The sequence below is a fragment of the Anser anser genome, assembly GCF_964211835.1.
Source record: "Anser anser genome assembly, chromosome: 2".
In the NCBI taxonomy this organism is placed as follows: domain Eukaryota; kingdom Metazoa; phylum Chordata; class Aves; order Anseriformes; family Anatidae; genus Anser; species Anser anser.
The window spans coordinates 111003961-111028941 of record NC_139721.1 but is presented as its reverse complement, the minus strand read 5'-3'; the positions used below and the strand labels follow the sequence as shown (position 1 = coordinate 111028941).

Here is a 24981-nt window from a genome sequence, read left to right as displayed (position 1 = left end):
TACTGCCATGCATTACTCTGCAAATATGTAGAAGGATGTATTTTTTATTTTATTTTGAAGAAAAAAAGCAAGTTTTGACTTGCTGTGTGTGTGTGTGATGAGAAGAGATGCATGAGTCTGCTGGGAGGAATAGAACAGGGTGTGGGTGTGCAGAAGCGGTGGCCCCACACCCCAAGTGGGTGCCAGGAGAAGGGAGAGCTCCAGTGCTGCTATTGCCTTGTTGTGCTGTGACCTCTCCTGCAACTGAGGCTTGGGCTGCCAGTGACATCAAGTCGATGGGGGAATGGTAGACAGGTGAGGGGGGGAGGAAAGATGGTCCCTGTTCACCTGAAACCTTGCTCACCTGTTGTGCAAAACATTTGATGATATCTGTTGCTGACCTTGTGAAAGATTTAGTGGGTGTCATCCATTGCTCCCATACAGCAGGTTTCCACCTTCCCAAGCAGGGTATAGAATAGATAGGTAGATCTGTAATACGAAGGTGGCAGGAGAGAGAACTAAAGATGCTTCAGATGCATTTTGTGGGTTACCCTCCCACCCGTGGGTCAGTGGTGTCACATTTGATGATGTGTCTTCTCTGGCGTTCGGGCTTGAGGGAAGCAGACCGTATGTCCTTTCTGATAAAAGTGCACGTGAGACTCGTCTGTTCTGCCGGGGTACAATGTGCTATGAATTAGACTATGAATTCCTAATATAGATAAAAACGACCTCTCTCTTCTCTGTGTTTAGATGTTGTACGGTGGGGGGCCCAATCTTCTAAGACAAGTGTCTAAATTTAGGCACTTAAAGGCATACAGTTTTGGCTCTGAGCCTGAGGTTTAAAGTTATCCACTTCGATGTTAGCATAAAGTGCTTGCTGTAAGACACACGCTACGAATTGAAGTAATTTTAAACAAGTGTTAGTGTTCACCCATAAAGTTAAAGGGTCAAGCACTGACAAAATAAAAAGCTGTTTATTGCATTAGAACTGGTGGTTCACTGAAAGACTCTGTCTCTCCTAAGGATTAAAAAAAAAATTGCTTTTTATAGGCTTAAAGGAGTAGGATTTCTGTATCTTTGAAAGCAAAGCTATAGACTTTGTCTGAATGGGAAAACCTACTTTGAGAAATAGGATGAGTAAGGTAATGCTGAAAACAGCTTATAAGAAACTTTTCATAAAATGGAAGGACTAATTGGAATAAAAATTAGAATGACTATTTCACATTATTGGAGCTGTCTGAAAGATGAAGAAAAGTCATTATTGGATTTGGCCATTCTTTAGCTGTAATCAGTGATCTAGGTGACCCAATGAGAGATGCTGCACATACCCTTGTGTTACAGTTGTATTCCAGATCTTCGTATACCAAAGTTTGTTCTGGATTTTATGTGCAAGTGTTTTTACCAACATTTCAAGTGGAGACGATTGAAACCATAAAAATAGTTTCTGATTAAGAAATTGACTGATTTTGCATGTTCTGTGTCTTTGGGCAGAAAATGCAAGTTACCCACATGGAATTACATGTGGACTCTTGAAACAGATTAGCCATATTTAATATTAAAAAAGAGACCATTTCTGAATAAAAAATGTCTTCTTCCAGTATTCTTGTTTACCATGCTCAGCATATTAATTACCTTGAAAATCAATTTGATTTATCGCAGCAGGATAACCAGATTGCAAGCAGTTTATCTTAGCTATTGGGTTTACATTTGATTATAGCGAGTGGGTCAGTTTAGAGAAGAATTATTTGAAATCTCTTGAAAACCTCTGCAGAACATTAATATTTTAGATAGAGATATCATTGAATGTAACTTTTTTTTCCTTACCTTGAGAAATTGATGTGGAAAATCCAGTAGTTGAGCTAAGAAAAAGCCTTCAACTTTTTTTCCTTCATTGGATCCCAGAAAATATATTATGGTGTTTAAAATAAATAGCTATACAATTTGGAGTGATCATCTACCTCTCTTTAAAAAATTCCCCATAGCAGTGAAAGTCTATAAATAGCAGGCACACAAACTCCTGTTCTAACTTCAGTGTTGAAGACATCATTAGTGTTCAAAGCTGAAACCTCTATATGACTTAGGCTGATAATTTAGGACAAAACTGAGAAACAATCCATTGTATTAATCCTCAGAGAAAACAAATCTCCTCTGTGGAACTGGTTTTACATGTAATCATCATAAATTACGCTTTTAAAGTAAATATATATCCTTATCACCCTTTACAACTTCAGGGCTGTAGACAGCAGCACCTATGAGCACCCTGTGCTGGTGTCTATAGCAGCAGAGAGATGGGGAGAGGCAAGGTCAGCAGGTACTCGTCACTCACTTTTCCTGGCATGGGCTCTTCCAAATTACAGGTGCTCAATGCCGGGTTTGGTGTTAAGGCCTCCAAAAGCTCCAGCAATTAGCCGTGGAGCCTTTCCCTGTGAAGGACTGATTAGTTTTCCCCACAGTTTCCCCCTTCTTTCTACTTAGGTACCTCTGAATGCTCCTAGCTGGTCTCTCCTGGGCACTGGCTCCTGCTGCCTTTTTTTCTATTTCTCAGCTGTGGTGGCTCACATTTACCTACAGAGCTAAGAAGCTCTGTAAAGCCAGATACTGGAAATATAAGCAACACAACTGCATATAATAGCTGTTCCTCACTGTGTGTTTGTCCCCAAAGCTGCTGGTGCTGTAGCCTGTAAGCCCAGATAGAGCTAGCTAGTTTTTGGGAAACTCCAGATCCCATGTGCCAAACACTCCCAGTTGGATGGTACATCATGGGCAGGCTGTCCACACAGCAGTCACCCAGCCAAAAAGTGGGGGGAAACTGTGCTGTGCTGACAGCTGTTCTGGTATTTGCACTTTATCAGCAGGACTATTCACATGTGCAAATAAGCAAGTGTATTTGCAGAGTCAACATTTGTTTAGGGCACTGAGCAGACAGCTGATAGGAGAGTAACAGCAAGGAAAGGCAGAGTTACATTACAGCGGCATTGCTCTATTCTATTCTAGTGTTGCATCCTACAGGTCTTTGCATGGAGCGGAGCACAGTGGACTACAGAAGCCTCTATTCCTTAGCAGTGTGATTTCTTCTGAATTACAATTTGCAGTGATGCACAGTGGGGAGAAATAAAATAAGGCTTTGTGTGTACTTAGCAATTAAAAATTCCAGTGCAAGTAACTGTGGGGTTGTTTTGAACTCAGGCAATTGTCTTATGCCTGAGTTCCTCCTTCAGTTTTAATTGGATATTTTCCACTTGTTGCTAACACAGTTATGCCTTTTAAAGGGATAAAGACATTCAGAAAGAAAGTTGAGAATAATTTGTATTACAAGATGTGTAACTGTTGTTTCTGTCTTTGTTACAGTCCACTGATGATAATTACACAGAAGATCACAACACTTGCATGCCAACTACATGACGGTAAGGAAGGGAATTTTTTCGCATGTCCTGAAGACAGCATTTTTATTCCAGAGCATTTTGTGGTTGATTTACAGAGAGGATGAGTGTAGTACAGTGAGTTGCTCCAAGTGAAGAGGAAAAAACAAGAAATTCCAAGTTTTGATCAGTTTTCTGGGGTCAAACTGTCCTTGCAGTAATGAAGATAACTGTTTTCCCCTCTGGGAGCTCTGCTTCCTTGGTGCCCAGTTGGGATTTTATCTAGTACCTGTATTCACTGTTTAGATGTTAAAGTGCAACTCTACTAAGCTTTCTGAATCGGTTCTTGACTCTCAAAAATCAAGAGTTGTATTTGATACATAGGTTCAGCCATTAACGTTAATGTAACAAATCTGTGCTATCGTGGTTATATTCAGTTATATGATGCTGCATAAATTGTGAAAGGTGGAATTCAGTAGCATTTTCCCAGTGCTGGGAAAAGCACAGTTGCAGACAAAATAATGTTGTCTTCATTCTTGCATTGTGCTGTGACAAAGAGTGTTGTTATTTTCTAGTAAAATGCTTGTGTCTAGTACAGTGCAAAGACTAGAAATGCCAGTTGTCATCAGTACTGTTATTGCTCGTCTGCTGATGGTGCATTGTGAACTTCCAATGCCCACTGAATTATAAGCTGTGGGTGACTAAATAAGTCACCTGATCTAGAATTGCTGTGATCGAGGATGTAGGTGATGGCCACATACAAACTGCAGGGTTTGGCACTGTTTTCAAGCCAAGTTTACATGAATGGGTCTGTGTGTTGGTTTCACACTGATGGGCAGCTGAACTCCACCACAACTGCTCTCTCACTCCCCCTCCTCAAAGAAAAAAGGGGAGAAAATACAATGGAAAGGGCTCGAGGACAAGGACACAGAGATCACTCAACAATTACCATAGCAGGCAAAACACACTCAGCATAGAGAAGTTAATATTTATTGCTTATTACTAACAGACTAAAGCAGTGAGAACTAAAAGCAAACTAAGAATACTTTCCCTCCCATGCCCCCTCTTCTACCTCCTGCCCCAGAGCAGTGCAGTGGTATGGAGGCTGCGGTCAGTCCCTGACGCTTTGTCATCTGCCGCTCCCTCACGGTCACTCTCTGCCCCTGCTCCCCGTGGGGTCCCTCCCACGGGATGCCGTCCTTCCCGAACTGAGCCTGCGGGGGCTGCCCACAGGCAGCAGCTCTTCAACAACTGCTCCCACATGGCTCCGTACCACGGGGTCCATCCCCCAGGAGCAAACTGCTCCAGCACGGGTCCCCCACGGGCGGCAGCTCCCCCCAGACCCCCTGCTCCTGCGTGGGCTCCTCTCCACGGGCTGCAGCTCCGGCCCGGGGCCTGCTCCTGCGGGGGCTCTCCATGGGCCGCAGCCTCCTCCAGGCCACATCCACCTGCTCCACCGGGGGCTCCTCCACGGGCTGCAGCGTGGAGATCTGCTCCGTGTGGGACCCGTGGGCTGCAGGGGGACAGCCTGCTCCACCAGGGGCCTCTCCACAGGCCGCAGGGGAACTGCTGCTGTGTGCCTGGAGCACCTCCTGCCCTCCTGCTGCACTGACCTTGGGGGCTGCAGGGCTGGTTCTCACTCCTCACTCTCCCAGCTGCTTGTTGCCCAGCCATTATTTTCCCTTTCTTAAATCTGTTCTCACTGAGTTCCAACCAGCCTTGCTCCCTGGCTCAGCTCTGGCCAGCGACAGGTCCCTTCTGGAGCCGGCTGGAGCTGGCTCTGGTCTGACAAGGGGCAGCTGCTGGGCTCTGCTCACAGAGGCAGCTGCTAGGCTCTGCCCTACAGCTTCCCTGCTACCAAACCCTTGTCACATACGCCCAATACAGTCTGTTACTTCTAGCTGGCTATAAGCAAGTGCAGCTTGAAGCTCTGCATGGGCTAATTGACCTTGTTAACCTTCACAACAAAGTCACTGGGTATTCTCTGCCCTTATTATTCAAGCCAGCTAGCTCTGGTATCACTTGTGTGCCACAGTGGTGTGCAGCCTACATGTACCCCTAGAATGCTGAAGGTAAATGAACAGTCAGAAGGGAAGAGATAGCAGCAGTGGCCGGCGTGTCTTAAACCAGAAATCCTACAGATTAATTATAGTGGAAAAAGCTCATTACATTGTGAATGTCCATACATGGAGCAGTTGTTCAAATGGAGGCAGCTTGCAGTTCAAGCATGGGTGACAAATATCTGTTTGTAAAAATTTAATGCAGCTGCCTTAAATGGAAACAGACAAACAAAATAACCAGCCCTTTAAGTAACTAAGTGCTTAATAGTTTCCCTGGAGCTCATGCCCTTTCCAGTATTTAGGAACTGAAACAGTGAAGAGAGAACGCATATGAGCAGCTTATAAGCAATCTTTTCAGAAAATGGGCCATGTGGATGTGCCTTGGTAATTATGGCCAGTGCATCAAGAGTAGTAATGTTAAGTGATGCCAAGCCCCTGATCTTGTGAAGATGTATATATATGCATGCTCGGCATCAAGTGGTGTGACTCATCCTGCGGTGAGTTTTGCTGAAACCAGTGGGATTTCTCACAGTAAGCACAGCTAAGGCTTCAGAGTGAAGGTTTTAAGATATTTGCTATGTGACAGCTGTTTACACACTGGCCATCATACAAGACTTTTGTATAGTTTTCTTGGGTAGTGACTCTGTGCTCTGCCTCTGGCCCCAAAAGTCACATGAACTCAACAGGAGGTTGCCCTTCCAGACTGGACCTTGTAAAATTGCAGATTATTACTGATATGTGTGTTTTGGTTTGCTCCAGCAGCAGGCAGCCAGGCTGCTAGTTCACACTAGTGAAGCTTCTGTTTCTTGAGAGCCCATTTCTCTTCCACTGATCCTCCTGCTGTGAAATGCTCCATTTCTCACCAAGGAGCCAGCAGGAGGCTGGAGCTTAAATGAGGCAGCAGCTTCTGGGAACAGAGGTTTTTCCAGCACCAGACCGTTAGCAGAGGCTGCTGGGGGTTGCTGCCAGTTGGTGCCATTGCGAGTTGCATTGTGTGTGTGGGAATACTACGACTACTCCTCCTGAAAGCCTAGCAAGGGTGAGAAAGGGGGGATGAGGTAAGGAACCAGGGTAGAGGGAACGTGAATATACTTGACCTAAAAGTTGGGAATTGAGCTATCTGAAAATTGCCTGTGGCAAGAGATATTGAAGCCTATGGCTTTAGGAACTTCCTATCTATGGGATGCAAACATAAGGCTTTGGGGGTGGCTTTCAGTGTTCAGCTTTTGAAAAGATCTAATGTAACTTTTCTGTACAGGAATAGGGCGACAAGCTGAGGAACTTACTGCTGAGCAAAATCGGCTTGCTGTAAAGTAAGAATTTAATTCACCCATTGATATATGTTTAACTTCATCTGAAGAAGTTTAGTTTTTGTTGTTTTGTTTGTTTGTTTGTTGTGTTTTTTTTTCCTTTTGCAATGTCAGAGGTAACAAGTGGTCCAACCATGAAAATGTTCCCTGCTTCTTCCCAGTTCATAAAAGGATAAAAGTGTTTCTTGCTTTTTCTATTTACTTGAGGAATTTTGTTTTTGTAATGGCGCTATTAGTGCCTTCCTTGCACAAACTTCTCTGCTCTATTCTCTATTTCTTTGGCTTAGGGCTTCTGCCTTTATCGCCCTGTGCTAGTCAATACCACACTTAAGGTCATGGCAACATCTCACTGACTTAAATGTATCCTCCATGTGCAACAAAAGTGGTCTTTGGTGAAATCAAATTCTTTATATTCTGGCTAAGGTTGTATTGTGCAGACTTTTTGTCTGTTGTCTTCATTTTACCTCTGATACACTATTTTTCCGCAATAGAATGCTCTTCCTCTGCTGGCAAACTACTGCATACCAGAAGTCCATTTTTGTTTGACACTTTAAGTATTGCTTTTCTTCACCAAAATTCTCAGTGAAATTTTATTTTTCCTATCTCCCTCCATAACATTAGTACTCCTAGTCCTTCAAGTTATGTGACTAATCTTCTCCTTTTTCAGAGGGAGACAGCATATTAATCACATGTTCAAGCATCTTTTTTCCTTTCTTGTTTCTTGATACAGCTGAATTATTTTTTTCAGAAGAACTAGATTACTCTCATAACTACTTTTCACCATGAAGTGAATGTTTAGGGCCAAGGAAATTGTTTCTAAGGCAGAACATAGAGCCCTCAGAAAATCTGCCTTTGAGCTTCTAAAAGCAAGCAGAGAACAGTTTCTTGAAAAGCAAAAATCCTGTAGGGAGACTTATATAACTTCTGCTGTGGCCCATATGTTTTTGCCTGTTTTTAAAGCACACAGCAATAACGTTCAACTGCAGTGGGCCCTTGTGGCCATATGATTAATTCTAGTCAAATTCTCACCAAACAGGCTGTTTGTGTTGTTTTTCTTTTTTTTTCTTTTACTGTAGATGAGCTCACAATATAGAAGTGTATGCCAATAGCTCAAGTGTTGGTGGCAGACAAATCATAACTGAGGAGTTTTAAATCCCCTTTGGTAATACAGCCTTTTGTCTTCCCTCTGTTCTTGATCTGTTTTTGTTTCTTACTCATCCTCTGTACATTCCTTCGTGCATTGCTCATGTCTCCCCACCCACCCACGTGCACAATCTAAGCTGAAACTAATGACTTTATTTTTACTCTTATTTTTATCTTACTCTCAAAAGCCCAAATCACCATCACAATTTTACAGAACAGAAAGATGAGCCTTACCCCAAACTGTTTGCTACATCTTTCTGTGAAATGTTTTCACCAGACAATGTATCATTCAGACACTAGCATCTACAATGACCAGCAGAGTGAATGCAGAAAATCCTGGCTAAGCTAACTGTTTATTCAAACTAATTCCGCTTCAGAATAAAAGTAGGCAACAGCAGTTGCTTAACTGTTGCTTAATTTTTCTGCTAGAAAACATAGAAATTTATGTTTTAGTCTGAAAGAATTTTAAGTAGGTTTTGGTTTATGCATGTCCATCTGTATCTTGGACAGGAGTGTCCTAAAGCACTGTGCCTCAGTTCCTGTTCTCATCTGGGGGGAGTCCTTATTTACTTTGGTGACTATTAGCACATTAATGGAGAGCACTGTGTATCTCAGTGCTGTGTATAGATACGGGTGTTTTTCTGTCACGTAAATAAAGCAAGCTCAGCACTTTAGAAACTACACTAGCAGTGAGAGGCCTGCGCATCTTTCTTTTCTGTCCTACTAATCTGTTGCAATGACAGTGAATCCTCATTTTACATCTAATGGTAAAACTCCCACAGGAACTTGTGGGTTATGCACTTGCAAAATGGAAATAGCAACTAAAATGGACTTTGACTTTCTTCTTCAGATGTCTTTTGATTTATGCATTTTTTTCCCCATACTTCCTTTTCCTGTCCATGATGCAATACACATGATTACTTCCTTTATTTGCACAGAAGGACAGAGTGCCTCTTCATTCTGTTGCTGTGTGTCTCACATCACACTTCCCATTTTTCAGAAGGCTGAACTGTGCTGGCAGCTGCTTTGAGAAGGGTGGCTGAGAGCTCCTCTCAGCCCTGGCAGTCGGTGTCTCAAAAGCTCCCTGCCCTATAGTTTGCATAACAACACAAAGTATTGCATTGAACAGCTTGGTGAGGCTGGTGTTACTCAGCCTGTGGTCTGCCAGCCGTTACTGGTCCATGACTTACCAGGCAGGTGTCCAAAACAGCTACCAGCTTCTTGCTGTTGTTACTGCTGGCCTGGCCAAAATGTGCAAGTCAATTTGCTTGAGAGCAGATAGTTAGATTTCTGACTATTTTTAAACTACAATGCTTTTAGCAATCAGATTTGTTCACCTGTAGTTTGTGCACTTCCACGTTGCCCTTGTTCAGACTGCCATCTGCCAGACATCACTGGGATATGTGAGAGGCTGTGATTCATCTTTACCCCCCAAAAAAGATACAGTATGCTTTCATCTGGGGGGGAGGTGGTAGGAGAGAGCTGAGGACTGAAGCAGGCAGTACAAGAAAAAGTGTTCACTGAAGCCTTTGTTGTGTTTAACTTTTGTTTGTTTTGTTTTGTTGTGTGTGGATGATTTCCCCAGGACAAGACCATCTTTACTGGAGTATTTAAGCTATCTCCTCAATTTTATGAGCATCATAGCTGGGCCTTGCAGCAATTACAAGGATTATATAGCCTTCATTGAAGGGAGGCATGTGCACATGAAACTATTAGAAGTGAACTGGAAGCAGAAGGGTTATGACAGACTTCCCGATCCTTCTCCAACTGTAAGTTTTAAACTGACAAAGATTGATTGCAAAGGGCAGGAGAGTACAGCTTTGTACAGGATTCTCATAATTAAAAATGAAGAGGGAAAACCATTTTTGGATTATCTTGCCAGTAAATGTTAGTAGTGGTTGTTGTTGTTGTTTTTTTTTCCTCTGTGAAGTGGCTGCTGTTTTTATCACAGGGTCAGAGGTGAAGGGGCTGGTGTCTTCCCTTGAATTCCCCAAATGTGTTTGGCTTGCAGAATGGGTCACTGGTCAATGGGTGTCCTTTGTGCAGCAGTGGGAACATTCTGCAGGTTCTAATAACTATCAATTGCAGTTCAGCTCCAGACAGAAGAAGAAAATAGCACATCTGTCAGAAAGAAAAGTCAAATCCTGCCTGTAATGCAGAATACATTGGGAGTACAGGAATCATGACCCATCAGAAACTGTAGTGTGTCCAGGTGCTTTGCCAGAGAATTTCACTCTTTAAAATTACTTGGAGGTCATTTTTCACATACAAGGTTAAGAAGAATAAGTGAGAGAATTTCACTCTTTAAAATTACTTGGAGGTCATTTTTCACATACAAGGTTAAGAAGAATAAGTGAGAGAATTTCACTCTTTAAAATTACTTGGAGGTCATTTTTCACATACAAGGTTAAGAAGAATAAGTGAGAGAATTTCACTCTTTAAAATTACTTGGAGGTCATTTTTCACATACAAGGTTAAGAAGGATAAGTGCAACACCTTTGTTTTATTTTTCAATACTATGTAAGACCTTCTTATAAATTACCTTATTGTAAGACAGGATAACAGTGTGAGAACCAGATTCTTCTCTCTTGTCTTAAAGTGACACTGAATGCATAGCTTTGTGAGTGAGTGCAGTATGTCTTTTCTGAGGTTGAGTATCTGCTGCTATGTATCTGATTCCTGTTTGCATACAGTTGTATTTCTACTGACTTCAGTGGTGTTAATTCTGATTTACGTTAGTATTACTGAGGTCAGAATAAGGCCAATCTTGTGTTAGATGCAAGTCTGCAGAGAATATTAAAATTTGCATTGTACCCATTTAAAAATAATCGCACATTAGTTTAGTACTTTTAACTACTGACATGACTGGCAATAATTTTAGTATATAAAAAGCTAGAGAGCAGTAATAGAAGCAAGCATGGTGTTGCAGATACCCTATATCATGGAAAGGTACACGTGTGTATGCTTTTTTGTCAAGTGTTTTTTAGCAAGGCACCTGGATGGCAGCTGAACAATTGTACTGCTGCTGTACCGAATAGTGAAGCTTTTGGCTTCTAGAAGGAGCTCAGTCTTTAGTTCCAAGAGACAACAGTACATATAGGAAAGCTTTCTCCTTTCCATTTTGCTTTTGTTTGTTTCCTTTGTTTGTTTCCTTTCTCATTTTAGGACCTCCACTAACTGCTGTAGGAGTCTGTGAAGATCATGGCCAATTTTGACTATAAATTCTCACTTGTACTCAACTATAGTTAGTTCAGTAAACTACATTAGACATAAGGTTGGACTGTGGCCTTTTCTTCATCACCCCTTCTAAATTATTGTCAACTTAGTCACTGTTAACTTTATTGGTTCTTGAATCACACTATTTTTGTATGCCACGAGCACTGGTATTTTTTGTTCCCTTAAACAAATGCTTCTAATGAATGTTTCACTGTCTTTTGTCTTTTTTAGGGAGCAGTGATGTACAAGCTGTGTATCACACTAGTATCTCTTGTTTTATTCTTGACACTTACCAAGAACTTTCCTATGGCATATATTGTTGATAATGAATTTCTGGATAAAACACCCTTCTTATCAAGACTTGGTTACTTGTATGTTGTTACACAGGCAGCAAAACCAAAGTATTACTTTGCGTGGACGTTAGGTAAGTCTGGCTGCATCACTTATTTTTGTGAGTAACAAATCAGTTCATAAGTGGGGAGGGGGTTTGGGAGGGCTGAAGTAGTGAGAAGTAAATGAAATAAAATAGTCCCTAGACCTGTAGTTAATCCAGGAGATATACACGTTCCTGTAGGCAGCGTATGTATGCAAGTATGCTATGATGTACAGACCTCTCTCGTTATGAGACATCTTTAGCACATGCATCTGTATTAGAAAGCTGTGGTTCTTGTGGAGAACTAGAATTAGGCTTTGCCTCAGAGGCACTCTGTGGTCCTGTGCATGGGCTAGCCTTGAGCGACCGAGAGAGGACTGGAGAACCACAGGGCAGGTGGGCAATGAAGAAGGCTATGGGAAGGACCCAAGAACCTCTGCAAGGAAAAGAGATAGAAGAGAGTTCATTAGAAAGAGAAAAAAAAAAAAATTTGGCTTCAATATTGGAAACCAGCTAGACCAATGGTCAGAATAATCTTTTTCTATTTTGCCTACTTCATTTTAGAAGTCACCATTCCTGTCTATGTGTGAGGAGTTAAATCCTTCTAGCCTAGGTTGAAAATTGAGTGACTGATTTTTTTTTATTTTTTTTTTGTGGGTAGTACAAGACTTTGCATGTAGGGAGATCCTACAGTGATACATACACCCAAAACTGAGAAGGGTGTCATTGGGATGGGATGGAAAGAACCAGGAAAATTTGTTGTGAGGCTGTAATTGAACTGCTGGGAGTAAATCAAGTTGGATCAAGAAAAGAACATTGAGGACTGGCATCTGTAGGATGGGAAAGGCTTTGGGATAAAGAATTGTTTGCTCAGAAAGTTTTTTTTTGAGGGATCCAATATTAATTTGTCACTTGCAAGTTTTCCAGTGTCATAGCTAACTAAAAGACCATTATCAAAGAGATTATCTGAATTTGGATTTGTGACAGGAGTGAGCGAGCCTTAGGGGCTGCAGAAATATCTTACAGATGAGGGGTTTCAGGAAAAGCATGCATTGCATGCTGGTGGGTGAGGTCTCTGTTATTCGTGTTACAAATCTGGCCAACAAAACAGCAGATGTTTTATCCTTTTGCTGTTTAGCTCCCTGTGGCATAGCACAAGGCACTGTAAAAGTGCTTGCTGAAACTGCTGGTAAACACTTCCTGCTCTCAGAAGAGGACAGTCATGCCATTGTGCGAGAGCCGTGCTGCTGAATTCCTCCAGATCCATGGAAAGACAGAAAATTCAGCTTCTCCCTGAAGTAGCAATAGTCACGGGAGCATAGCTGCAAGCTTGACTCAGAGCTACTGATGAAAGCAATTTGGAATTGAGCACCTGCATCCAAGGGTTTGTGCAGAGCAAAAGCGATATGCCAGAGCTGTCCAAGTCAGCAGGGGAACCTCTGGTGGACTTTGTGGAGGTTGGGGTTTTGCAACTAATTTGAGGGCTGGGCAGCTGAGATGCTTTTGTGCCCAAACCATGCTGTTCTGTAGATATCCTTGTGTGAAGCAAAAGGCCAACAGGTCCGTGGTGTTGCTGTGCCCCTGGATTTCTGATTTCTTGCATTTGTCAAAGAAACACTAAGCAGTCCCTGCTACCCTTCGAGCAATGAGGAGCAAACCTAGAAGTCCTCTGCTCTGGTGTGGCAGTCTCTTTCCAGGCACAGTCCTATGGGTCTTGCAGCTTGCTGCTGCTCTCATAGCAAGGCACTGGCGGGCCATACAGTAAATTTTAGACAAGGTTCTTTTTTAAATAAAAAAATACATGGAGAGATCTGAAAAATGGGAGACTGTTCTTTCTTTCCATCAGTAAAATCTAGCTCATTTAGTAAAGTGGAAAGTAAATGGGAAGTTTCAGATTAGAGAAGGCTGCTTATTAATTTATTTATTTATTGCTATTGTTGTTGTTAATTAGGTTCTCTCTGTAGTGTTGTGCTTTGGGGTTTCTCCATGAAGTTGTGCCTAAATCTGTAGCACTTACAAAGCAAAATCAGTTTTCAGTCTCCGGAAATAAATTCTGACCTTTTTAGAGCTTGTTTTATTCCAGGCTTGCATTATGTAATCAATCTAGAAGGATAAGCTTTACCTACCTACCTGTATTTTGGCTTTCCTTTTTCTTCCCATCTCCTCAGTGGTGGCTGCATCTATAGGTAATGAGCCCCTCCTGTTTTCTTGGTACACAGAGAGCATTTCTGGCAGGGGCACATTAAAAGCATTATTTAAGACCCAGTGACCAGATGGCTCCCAAGCAAGGCTAAGAGGGGAAATAGTTGCCCACGTACCCTGAGGAAGAGCAAGAAATTCATTCAGCCTGTGGAGTTTTGCTGTGCTTCATTGCAACAGCAAGTGGGAGCACAGCATGTGAAATGCCTACTGTTACCCAGGCTTTTATTTGCAGATGTAGTAGTTAAGTCTGTAATTGAAGTTGCTCAATATTTGATTTGTAGAGATGGTCGGGTACTTTAGTGAGGCGCTGAACAATGGGTTTAGGATAAAGGCTTTGTCTACCAAAGTATGAATAAAAGTCCTGATTAAAACAACCATGATGTAACTCTTCGTCAAAATGGTGATCATGTCTAGGAGACATTACAGCTTTTCTGAATTCTGGGAAGTGCTGGGACATCCAGATATCCTTTTGAGGAAAATACTAATTACATATTAATAAATATGGCAACTCTTTTACATCTATCTCCAATGTATGATAAGAGGAGAATAATAGGAAAAAATATTCCTATTCTTTTTTTTAATTATTATTATTTCTTCTGTCAAAGGAGTAGCTCATCTTTCCTCTTCAGGAAATGATTCTTCTGTGTTGCCGTATAGTAATGCCCCCTTACTAAGAGGAAGCTTCTTTTTGAAAAAGAAGTTGCTAATTACTACAAAGATGGCTTGAATGTGTGTGCAGTGACATACAGACTTGTAAGAGAACACGGCTCTTCCAGCAGTCTGATTTGATCCATTTTGCTTTGATATCGCAGCAGATGCAGTCAACAATGCAGCTGGTTATGGATTCAGTGGAGTTGATGAGAGAGGTGCTTTCCGCTGGGACCTGTTGTCCAATTTAAATATCTGGAACATTGAGGTGAGTTAAAGGAGTGGCCACATTAGCATAATGGGCACAGAGAAATTGCCACGATAATGGGGAGATTGTTTGCTAGAAGGAAAGTAAGTCCATGCCACCAGGCTGCCTCTCTTTAATTTGAGAGGTTTTGTATTTTATCTATTGGGCAGATAAATAGCATCTGTCACACCACCTTTGTCATGCTCTGTATTCAGGTTGCATTTGTAAATAGTTTATAGAGGGCTAATAAATGATTAATCAGATGTTTAATAAATGAGCAGTCAATTACTGTGGATTGTGGCTGAGTTCAGCGGGTCAATAAATTGCTTGCAGCTATGATTCTTCACCATCTGTGGTGTATTGCATCTATCTGCTTCTTGCAGTGTTCCCCTTTCATAACCCAGCTGAAATATGTGGTGGTAGTGAAAGAGGCCATCACATCAATAGGCATTGCACAAACACATGAAAGAGTTTGGGTCTCTGCGTATGGCTGAAGTGCCTCTTGTAAATGGAAACAAGCTGGGGTGCAAGAGGTAACAGGTACAAACCGAGTAACCTGAACAGGATTGGCAGGGCCATGTAGAGCTTATGCGGTGGCTGATCTGGAGCTCCGTTCAGCAAACCACATGATTTCTCAAACCTTTGTCACACATATTTCTTGTGACTGCAGCATGCTTTTAACATCCATTAGTCTTTTATAAACTGTTTTTGTGTGTGTGTGTGTGTTTTTTTTTTTTGTATGCAAGAGATGGCCAGTATAATTATTTGTTTGCTCTGAAGAATATTCTCTGAGTGCAAGGGGGATGTAAAAATGTTTACATGTCTAAAACTGCTTTCTAAAGGCTTCTTTCCTTTAGAAATAGGAGGAACTTCCCCCTGTAATTCTGTAGTTACGCTTTTAAAAGGAAAAGCAGATGAAAACAGCAAGTTAACTGCTTTATTGCTGAATGACCTGTGATTAAGCAAGTGTGCTTCAATAGCTCTTCTCAAAAATGAAATGGCCCCTGTAATTGTTAGTTGAAAAATGTTTAAAAATGCCAAAGCTGAAAGTATGTACATTCTCACTTTCTCAACATCCTTTCTCTGTTTTTTTCACCCTAATCCTCATTATACATCTCTCCTTGAGCAGTACAGAATACACATCCCAAAAATGCTTTATACTCCTCGATAGCAATAGCATGCAAGGTACCACTCAGGGATCTTGAATAAATACCTAATTCAGTTTCAGGGCGGGAAACAATTCCTGCCTAGATGGGCTAGGGCAATTCCTGTTTGAATGAGGATAGTGAAGCGTAGGCAGTGCTCTTCAGTAAAGCCAAACATAGGAAACAGGAGCCTTTGCTCTCCTCTACCTGCTGAACTGTGGGCTCCACAGAAATTTTTTCCTTCAGATGGGCAACAGAGATCAGGGTGGAGAAATTATTTCCAGGATCATAAAACAGAAGGGTCATACCGGCCTCAGAAGTCCTGCCAGGAGGGATGATGTACTGTGGCTTTCCAAATTTCCCAGTCTTATCTGAAAGAGCATCTGAGTCAGCAGGGAAAAAAAACAAAACAAAACAAAACATCAGGCCTCCATTGATTTGGTCATGTGTGCGATGAGAAGAAGAGAGGCTACAGAGGGTACAGCTTCATGTAAGCCTTGAACTGTTCCTGTATGCACCAACAGCAATTCTGGGAGTTAAAGGATAAGTGTGATTGTGCAGTGCATTTTGAGCAGGATAGCCACTTTCATGTGTAAAACTGCTAAGGATTGGGAACTTGAGTGCTAAATGTGGCTACAGTCTAACCTGGACTGTAGGGGTTGGATGAAGACAAGCATGTGTCAGGAGTTGTGAGGACATTAAAAGGACATGGGTGGCTAAATGTGTGGGGGAGGGCTTGAAGAAAAGCTTGGCAGCATGCATATTCTGGCAGCCGGTGACCACTTTCTCTCTTGGTAGAGTAACGGGAACTTAAAGGAGACCAAGAAAGAGTGACAATATTAGTTGGAAGAGAAATTATATTTTTCTTGGCTTGTCTTGGTGCAGTCATGCAGTAATGCAATTAAAATGTGGCAGTGCTGCATTGGGAATTGCTAATCGTTTTTAACTTTTTAAACAGAGGATGCAATGCCGATCATCAGGATTCTGTGTGAAAAGGCAAAAGTATCTGAATATTCCCCCTGGAAACTGTTGTTTTTATTCCTTCTGGTTGGTGTGCCCATGCCTTCAGCTGATAGCGCAAAATAATGTAGTTTCACTGAATCAGTGGAGACCAGTTATTTATTCCTACTTGATGAGAACACCCTGGGAAGTTTCTGTCGGCAAGCAAGGAGCAAGGGGGAGCGGGAACAGGGAACTGCCAGAGATGGAGTTGGCCAGGATTAGGGGAACTGATGCTGGACAGGATCGAGCAGTCCCCTCAAGCCGGGGAACTGATGCTGTGAGGAGGTACAGGTAGTTTCCCCAGGGCCCTGGAGTCCACTCCAGTTTCTCAAGCTGGATAGTGAACTGAAAGTTAGTTCTAAATTTAGTCCTGAATTTATTTTTGTCCGTGTTTTTGCAATTTTCCTCCTTCCTTCTCCAAATAATAATGCACATCTTTTAGTTTTTATAACACTTTGTTTTAATAGCATTCTAGGGAATTCCAGACTGTGTAGTGGGTGGCAAGATTTCTCTTCCAGAAATGAAGCTGTTTATGAGCTGTGGGAAGGCCAAACGTTTAGAACAAGAAAGCTCTTCAGATTTCCCATAATTTGAAAAATAACTAAACATTGTGTTTAATTTTACAAGACAAAGCAAGTGCTGAGCGCTGGCAGTGAGCAATCAACCTAGTTAATGTCCCTCCCAAAATATATTAGTGTAATGATGGACTGTGGCACAATCTTCACAATAGTTAGCTACTAGAATAAATATTTCCCGTGTATTATCACTTCTCTAACTTAAAATACAAGTATTATTTTAAATGTTTCAGTGCTAATGTTTCATGTGAACTTCTTTCTTAGACTGCGACAAGTTTTAAAATGTACATTGAAAACTGGAACATTCAGACAGCTGCCTGGTTAAAACGGTAAGTGGGATGAAACAGCAATTTGCTTGTGAGACCCAAAAACCTTAGATGGCCTGAAAAAAAGATGATGGTGAGTCTTATCAATGTATAGTGTTTTGTTCTTTGTTCCCTCTCTTTAACGGCTGGTGGAACACAGTGGGTTTTGATGCTATGAAGTTTTGTTGTTGCAAGTGCTAAAATGTCCACATTTTATATATGAGCAGCAAAGCCAGAAATGAACTGTTCAGATATTCCAAAATGAAAAGTAATAGCATTTTGATGGCATTTTTTAGGCTGGTGTCTGCCTCCACTGTTTTTGCTGTAATGTTTCATGGCGCTATATTATGTTTCCCATGCATATTATGACTGGAGGCAAGCCTCATTGTGTCACTGGGATCCATTTCAGTTAGAACTGGGGAGAAGTCCGAATCTTCGGAGCCTTGGTGTAATCCAGTTTGGTGTTACCACAAGAAGCTTTCCACTGAGTCCTTGTTTAGGATATGGAGAAGAGACTTATTATAGCACTGAGATGATCCAATTTTAATCTCTGTCTGATAAGGCTTATGTAAATATTAGCTTAAGTCCATTTTTTTTTGATGAACTGTCTCCTGTTACTTGTTACACTTTTTGGCACGATTAAAGCTCAGTGTACAGTCAGTTAACGCAGTGTCTGAAGTGTAGGCCCAAATATATCATGGTTATTGTGACTATTTTTGTTGTTAAATGTTATCTTACCATTTCCTATTTTTCATAATTCAAATGATGTTCCTGGTAAGAAATACATTATCTTTACTATTTTCTTTGGAACACAGCATCTCTGTTTAAACTCAGGTAGCCAAATAGACCTGATAATATATTCTTGAACTGATATCATTCATTTCCATCTTTGGAGTAAGATTTTGGGCTGCAAAAATTAGCAGGAATCCCCTGCTTTGCAATAGCTAAAGGCACTCCCTGTTGTTCCCAGCATCTCTCAGATAACAGTGCCTAAAAATACTTCTGTTCACCCACGAGGGGTGTGGTGGTGTCTGTTTGTCCTTCTACTTGCTCTTGATTTACCGTCAGGGTTTTGAAGAGTAATGTGCAATTCCAGATTAGAAGTATAAACTTGAATGGGAAGTCTTCCATGCTCTCTGCTATTCTATTTATTTGATTGCTGAGAGCAGTGGGAGTATTTGTACAGGCACTCTTTGGATACGCAGTGCATAAAAGCTTGCTAACTCTTTCCATCTAACCTTCCATTTTATCAAAGGGAGAACACCTTATGCCCTGGACTGTAACCGAGGCAAGATGAGACCTGTAAGAAAACAGAATAAGATGTTAAAAACTGAGAGGGATTTGCAGTTTCCATTGTTCTGCTGTATTCAGTCTCTTGTTTTGTTTTCCTCTTCACAGTGTTTGCTATGACAGAGCTCCTTGGTACCCTACAGCCTTAACATTTATCCTGTCAGCCCTGTGGCATGGTATCTATCCTGGATATTATTTTACATTTCTCACTGGAATCCTTATCACACTCGCAGCCAGAGCAGTATGTACCTTTCATTGTTCTCTTCCAAGGCCCTTTCTAGATGTTATCCAGCTATCAGCTGCAGGGACCACCCTGGCACAGTCAAGCAGGTTGTCCCTGCTGCGAGCTCTTTCATGCCTCTGTGGGATTGATGTTCACTGAAATTTTGTTCTGCATTAATGCTAATTACAAAGAACCCCCAACAGTTAAAGCCAGCACTACTTCTCTGCGTGCTGCAATACTGCCCCTGGCTGTCAGAGAAAACATTGCTTTTGAGTGTATAGTTAGGTGGGAGTTTGGTAGTACTACTGGCTATGTCTGTGCAATCAAATTAGCATGGTGTTCAAGGTTAAGCTTGAGACCAGACTTCTGCTAGTTCATGTTGCATGGATGCTGACTTGTAATTAGCTTTGGGTCCGCTCTTCTACAACTGTTATAGGCTGAGCATTAGCCCAAGCTGGAGTGCTGTCATGTGGATGCAACTGTTGGGGTGAACTGGGGTCTGTGTCTATGGGCCTGGTCTTGGGTAGAGCCACCAAAGGCAGAACAGCTTTCATGTCTCACTGAAGCTGCATTTATCACTGGTGCAATTTATCCTTCAGGCTGAACCAGCCAGTTGGACAGGGCTGGGAAGCCCCTCTGTTCTCTTTCAGCGTTTGAATGTGGATTAATAACCAGGTCTATTTGAAAGGTGAATTAAGCTAATGGTCAGTATTAGCCCCTATGGCTATAGCAAGTTGCTGAGCATACTGTTTTAACATGTGCTTTGCCTCTCATTTATGAGGATCCATTTCACTAGATGTGAAGTTAAACTCAAATCTGTAGAGAACTGAGCAGGTATAAACACATACTTGTTCATATAAAGTAACTTTGTTTCACAGTTGAAAAACAGTAATAAAAAAAAAATGGGAGGGAGGAAGATCAGATCGTAACAACTTCCCTCCTCGAGGATATTGTCCAAGATTCCTGCATGAGAATCTGCTCTGCTGATTATGGCAGAGGAAATTGGGACACTTCTCTGTTTACCACTGATTAACTGTGGGATCTTAGATATGACAGTTAATGCACTTCTGCCTGCCTTCCTACTCTCAGTGCTTTCAAAAGGGTATGTAAACTTTTTGGTGATAACGCTGATAATAACTGCAATACATATGCTGCAGTACGCTTGCGTGACTTTGCCTAAGAAATGAATTTATGTAATTTTCTGTTTACTTTTCCTTGACACGCAGATAAGAAGCAATTGCAGACATTACTTCCTCTCATCGGTGCCTCTCAAGATAGCCTATGACGTTGCTACCTGGGTTGTCACTCAACTAGCAGTTTGCTATACAGTTGCACCCTTTGTGATGCTGGCTGTTGAGCCCACAGTTAAGTTTTACAAGTAAGTTCTCTCCTCCTGACTATGGCACCTCAGACCAGCGTGGCTTTGTTAAATAATGCAAGCCACGCTGAAAGGCAATTGGCATTTCGTCAGATCTGAAAGGAATTCAAACAGGATATTTGATAACGTAAGGAGCGATTTCTGTACTCCTGTAACTTAATTAGCTAGTAGTGCCAAGGTAGAGCCCTTCTCTCTTGCTTCTCAGTCTTTTTGTGTTGTTATTTAATCTGACTTTTCACATACTCAACTTCCTTTTTCAAAGCAGTCAAGTCTCAGCCTTTAGCAGTGGTCAAGGCTGGAGAGGTTAAGAACAATGTGACTTGACAGTAGGAAGGACTCGATGAGACAAGAACAGATTTCCAGCTGCTGACTGCACAGAGCAGGAGAGGTGACTGATCAGCAGGAGATAGGAGGGTACCTGACAGATTATTACTTCTTGAAATCATTATGTTTTTCTTTTTGTGTGTGAATACTTCTGTAGGTCCCTCAAAAATAAGTGCAAATAAGCACTGGGTTTGCAGAGTATATTGAATATACTCTAGTAAACATAACTTGAAATAGAGAAATTCAGAAATAATTTAAAAAGGGAGACTGTTCTATATGGCTTTACTTTTCTTTGATTCTACAGTGAACTGTCAGAATAACAGGTTTTGGTTAAGAAGAAAGATGATTCATTCCTCTAAAATAAAAGCATTAATCTGATAGTCAAGACAGCTGCTGTCAGTAAGTCTGTTTGAAAGGTTTTTAATTTTGACCTTTTCTTTCCTTTTTCTTAAAACATTGTACTTCAACACGGAAAACTTACCATATAGAAATGACTCCAAATCTTTCCTAGTTCTAGTAAAATGCTTTCCCAGTTTCCACATTAATATCTATTTTTTCTTCTTTCAAGGCAAAAGTAGTAAAGAGCAATCAGAACAAAAAGGGAGAGAAAAGACTAAAACACTAAACTCATTTATAAATTTGCCACGTGTGTAAATTTGTTCCCTTTGTGCTACAAGAGGCCATTCCATGTAGTAAATATAAATGTGAGATTACATTGCTAACTTTAAAACAAAAGAAACAAATATGTGTAAAGAACTTGGTATTACTATGGCAGTGTCTAAGAAGGGAGAAATGTTACTTTTACCCAAATTTTGAGCAGAGAAAATGATTTTCTACCCTTGCCCAAAACTGGATCATCACCTTAGTATTTTTTTGCCCTAGTGAATTTGAACTTAATTAACACCTAAATGTAGAGAATGTTAAGCAAGGAAATTGTAGGCCTCTGGACCAGGGCGTGAACTTTCGGAGCACCACACACCTAACAGCAGTAGTAAGCACCTTGCAAAGAAATTAAGAGCTATGGTAAAAAGCATAAATGAGACCATACAAAAGCGCATTTCCATGGTTAAGAGCTGGACCTTACTGCTCCCAAACTGGGAGCACCAAGTTGCCTTATGTGGCTAGTTTAAGTGTTTTTGGTTTCTGTTCAATCCTGTGTATACCAAATTATTTGAAATAAAAATATTTTATATCTAATATGATATCAAATTAAAGTGTCCCTTAGTAGTAGCCTTCAAAAACAAGATCCTTCTGTAGTTGCCATTATCTAACCTTCCTCAGATAAGAGGTGAACTTTTGGTTTATTTCAGATTTCAGCATTTGAAATGATTTTTTTCTTTTCCATTCAGCTGCTTATTATTTTTTAACTGATACAATTTTATGTCCTAAGCTTGAAGAATTTTTCTTCAGAATGCAGCCTTGTATACTCTAACGTTAAAAGAGAGATGAACTGTATTAAGTCTAGAGTTAAATTACGTGAGTTTATCCGAGCTGTCAGACTTTGGATTCTAGTGTTTGCTGATTGATTCCTTGCCTCATTAACATCCATGGCAACATTTTCATTGACGCATAGGCTGCGTGAGAATCAAGGGTTTATTTTGGTCCTTACTAGGTCATGTTCATACTTTCTGCATTCATCCCTTAGCACTAAATTCTGCATGGGCTTATTGAGGCTGTACAATTCATCTTACTACCAATAAAAATGTAATATTCTCTTTCTGCTTTTTCCCAGGTCCATGTATTTTCACATGCACATTCTAAGCATCCTGGTGTTGCTCGTGTTACCAATCAGACCTCAAGCCCGGTCCATAAGAAAGCCTCAGAATGAGGCCATAAAGAACTCTGTTAAAAGCAAAGACAAATGATATCTCCAAAATTGCCGACACCGGGAAACAAACTGTCATATTGGAAACAAAGAAGAAAAAAGGGAGCAATGGGAGTAGAAGTACAAGACAAGTGGCATTTCTATCGGTTATCTTAAAATCTTATTGGATAGGGCAGTTAAGAGCCTGAAAGACTGCATTTCAAACGACTCCAGTTAACAGAGATTTACAAGCTATGTTTACAGGCTCATGGGGCATTTTGATTTTTTTAATAAATATTTTTATGAAGTGTTTTTATATATTTAAACTTTTTCACACGGAGAGGCATTTTTGCCCTTTTACAGAAATATACAATTATTAATCAAAGAATCTGGTGATTAAAGGGACAGGAAGCAGCTAGCAAAGAGCTAGATCAGCTGCTTGATAGTTTGGTGCTGTGGGTGGCTGGCAGGAGGGTTTTTTGTATCTTGGCTGAGGAGAGAGATGTTATGAGTAGAAAGCCATAGAAAAGAGGTTGCTCAACATGCTGGTGCTGCCTTCTGCCTGCTTTCTGCGCAGGGTTTTCCCCAGCAAACCCCAGAGCAGGGACTGCAGCCTGAGCTTGGCAGCAAAGGTATTTCACATTCCTCGGAGTCGCATCTGCTGGTATGAGGGCAAGACAAGTCCCTTGGGAATAGGTGTCTGGGAACACTGTCAACTGCCTTGGCCAAAAGCTAAAGCCAAGTAAAAGCAAAACAAAAGGGGGGAAGAAAAAACTAGTAAAAGAAGGGATGTGCACCCTGTGGTCTGTAGAGTTGTGCTTCTTTAGTGACACAGTGCTCATTGCTACATCAGCCTTACTTTGCAGTTTTAGAGTGATGCAGCACTTCCATCTCAGTATGAAAATGACTGAGAAGCAATGCAGATCTAGAGTGTTAAAGATCATTGTTATGAGTTAAATCTGAAAAAGGTTTGTAATGGATCAGACTTTTTGTTACTCCAAAGCATCCTGTCTTGTGAAGGGGTTACTTTCCAGCAGGGTAACACTAAAATGAAACCTGAACAGTAATTATCAGTCATAATAAATAATTCTGTACAAAATAAAGATTGTGATGGGCTATGAACACATGAGTCAGAAATGAGTCCTTGTGCAATCTTGACAAGTGATTTAGCCTTTCAGTGCAAGTTTCTCTGCTTGTAAAGTCCCTAGCTTACAGGGATGTTGTGAGGTTTAATTTCTAAGGACTTGTAGTGCTTTGAGATAACTTGCTGGAAAGTGCTGTGTCATTAAAAAAAAATTGTTTGTTTTAATCCACTTACCCCAGGAAAACAGACTGACGGGACACATCAACACAACTAAATAATTAAAAACAAAAAAACCTCACCCTTCTCCAGGAATGTTTTTCTCAGGATTTTGTAGCAGCAATTCTCTTGTTAAAGTATTGGTATTGTTTGATTCTGTAATTGGTGTGTGATTGAGCAAAGAATCTGCTGTTTACTGCACTATGATTTTCATGTCAGATTAAAATTTTGCAGAATCCTAATGTTTTGGGAGGAAACAAATCAGCTAAACTAAAACAAGTTTTAAAAATGTTTGATTTTATTTTCTGTGGTGGGAAGATTTTGTCCTGTGACCACCTCATGATTTAGAGTATTGCTCATGGAAGAGTTTATTTGGTAATTTATTTTGAAGGCAAGATGGGATTAAAAGATTGATCTGAATAAACAAACTGCTCTGCGTCACTGCCTGGCATTACTAATGAAAGTCAAATGTGAAAATGGGTGAATGAATCTGCACCTCACAGAAAGGGAGCTGTTTAGGTCTGTTAGATTTTACGGGATAGATGTGCTTTAGATTGTGCTCCTGTTGAAACAAAGACAAGAAAACACCCATGTATGTCTGTGGAAGAAGGACCTGTCCCTAACTTGGCCTGTCTTTATTTGTCCCTGTGTGTTTTTTTCCTCCTTGATGTACCTGAGTTGCATCTTAGGCACCTAACAATTCATTCGGAGAGCGGCTGTGAGAGCTGTGTTGCCTGCTGGAGCTGTTCCCATCCCACTGGGCTAGATCAAACCTTGGCTGCTCCTTGGGTGAGAAAGGAGATTAAAAACATTAGCAAAACTCCCTCGGATGCTGGCATATTCATATACTCCAGTCTTCAGCAAGTCTGCAGAAGGCAAACGTTTCCATCACGTCAGCTTTTCAGCACCTGCATTGGAAAATAAATGCACCTTAAGGGGTTGCTGGTTTGTATCCGGTGCTCTGTGCCCTGTGATCTGTATGTACGGTGCTCGTGCCCTGGCCTGCAATCTCTCCTGAACTGAGTGCGTAGGGGAGGCCAGGCATTGCCAGTGGAGCATCTTCTGCAGGGTTTCATGAGAGATGAAGTTGCTAACTCG

The 24981-nt window shown here is 41.2% G+C and overlaps 1 protein-coding gene across 6 annotated transcripts in view; it reads left to right on the top strand.

The window, feature by feature from the left end:
* Nucleotides 1-24311, top strand: part of MBOAT1 (membrane bound glycerophospholipid O-acyltransferase 1) — a 57212-nt gene extending 32901 nt beyond the window's left edge. For all 6 annotated transcript variants that reach the window (XM_083822420.1, XM_083822421.1, XM_083822422.1 and 3 more), the window contains 9 exons: nucleotides 3328-3383; nucleotides 6657-6711; nucleotides 9437-9620; nucleotides 11299-11491; nucleotides 14455-14558; nucleotides 17524-17588; nucleotides 18963-19095; nucleotides 20304-20455; nucleotides 22512-24311. In XM_083822420.1, the coding sequence (XP_083678546.1) occupies nucleotides 3328-3383; nucleotides 6657-6711; nucleotides 9437-9620; nucleotides 11299-11491; nucleotides 14455-14558; nucleotides 17524-17588; nucleotides 18963-19095; nucleotides 20304-20455; nucleotides 22512-22644 (1075 nt within the window). In that variant the 3' untranslated portion in view covers nucleotides 22645-24311. The remainder of the gene's footprint in view (nucleotides 1-3327; nucleotides 3384-6656; nucleotides 6712-9436; nucleotides 9621-11298; nucleotides 11492-14454; nucleotides 14559-17523; nucleotides 17589-18962; nucleotides 19096-20303; nucleotides 20456-22511) is intronic.
* Nucleotides 24312-24981: the final 670 nt, after the last annotated feature.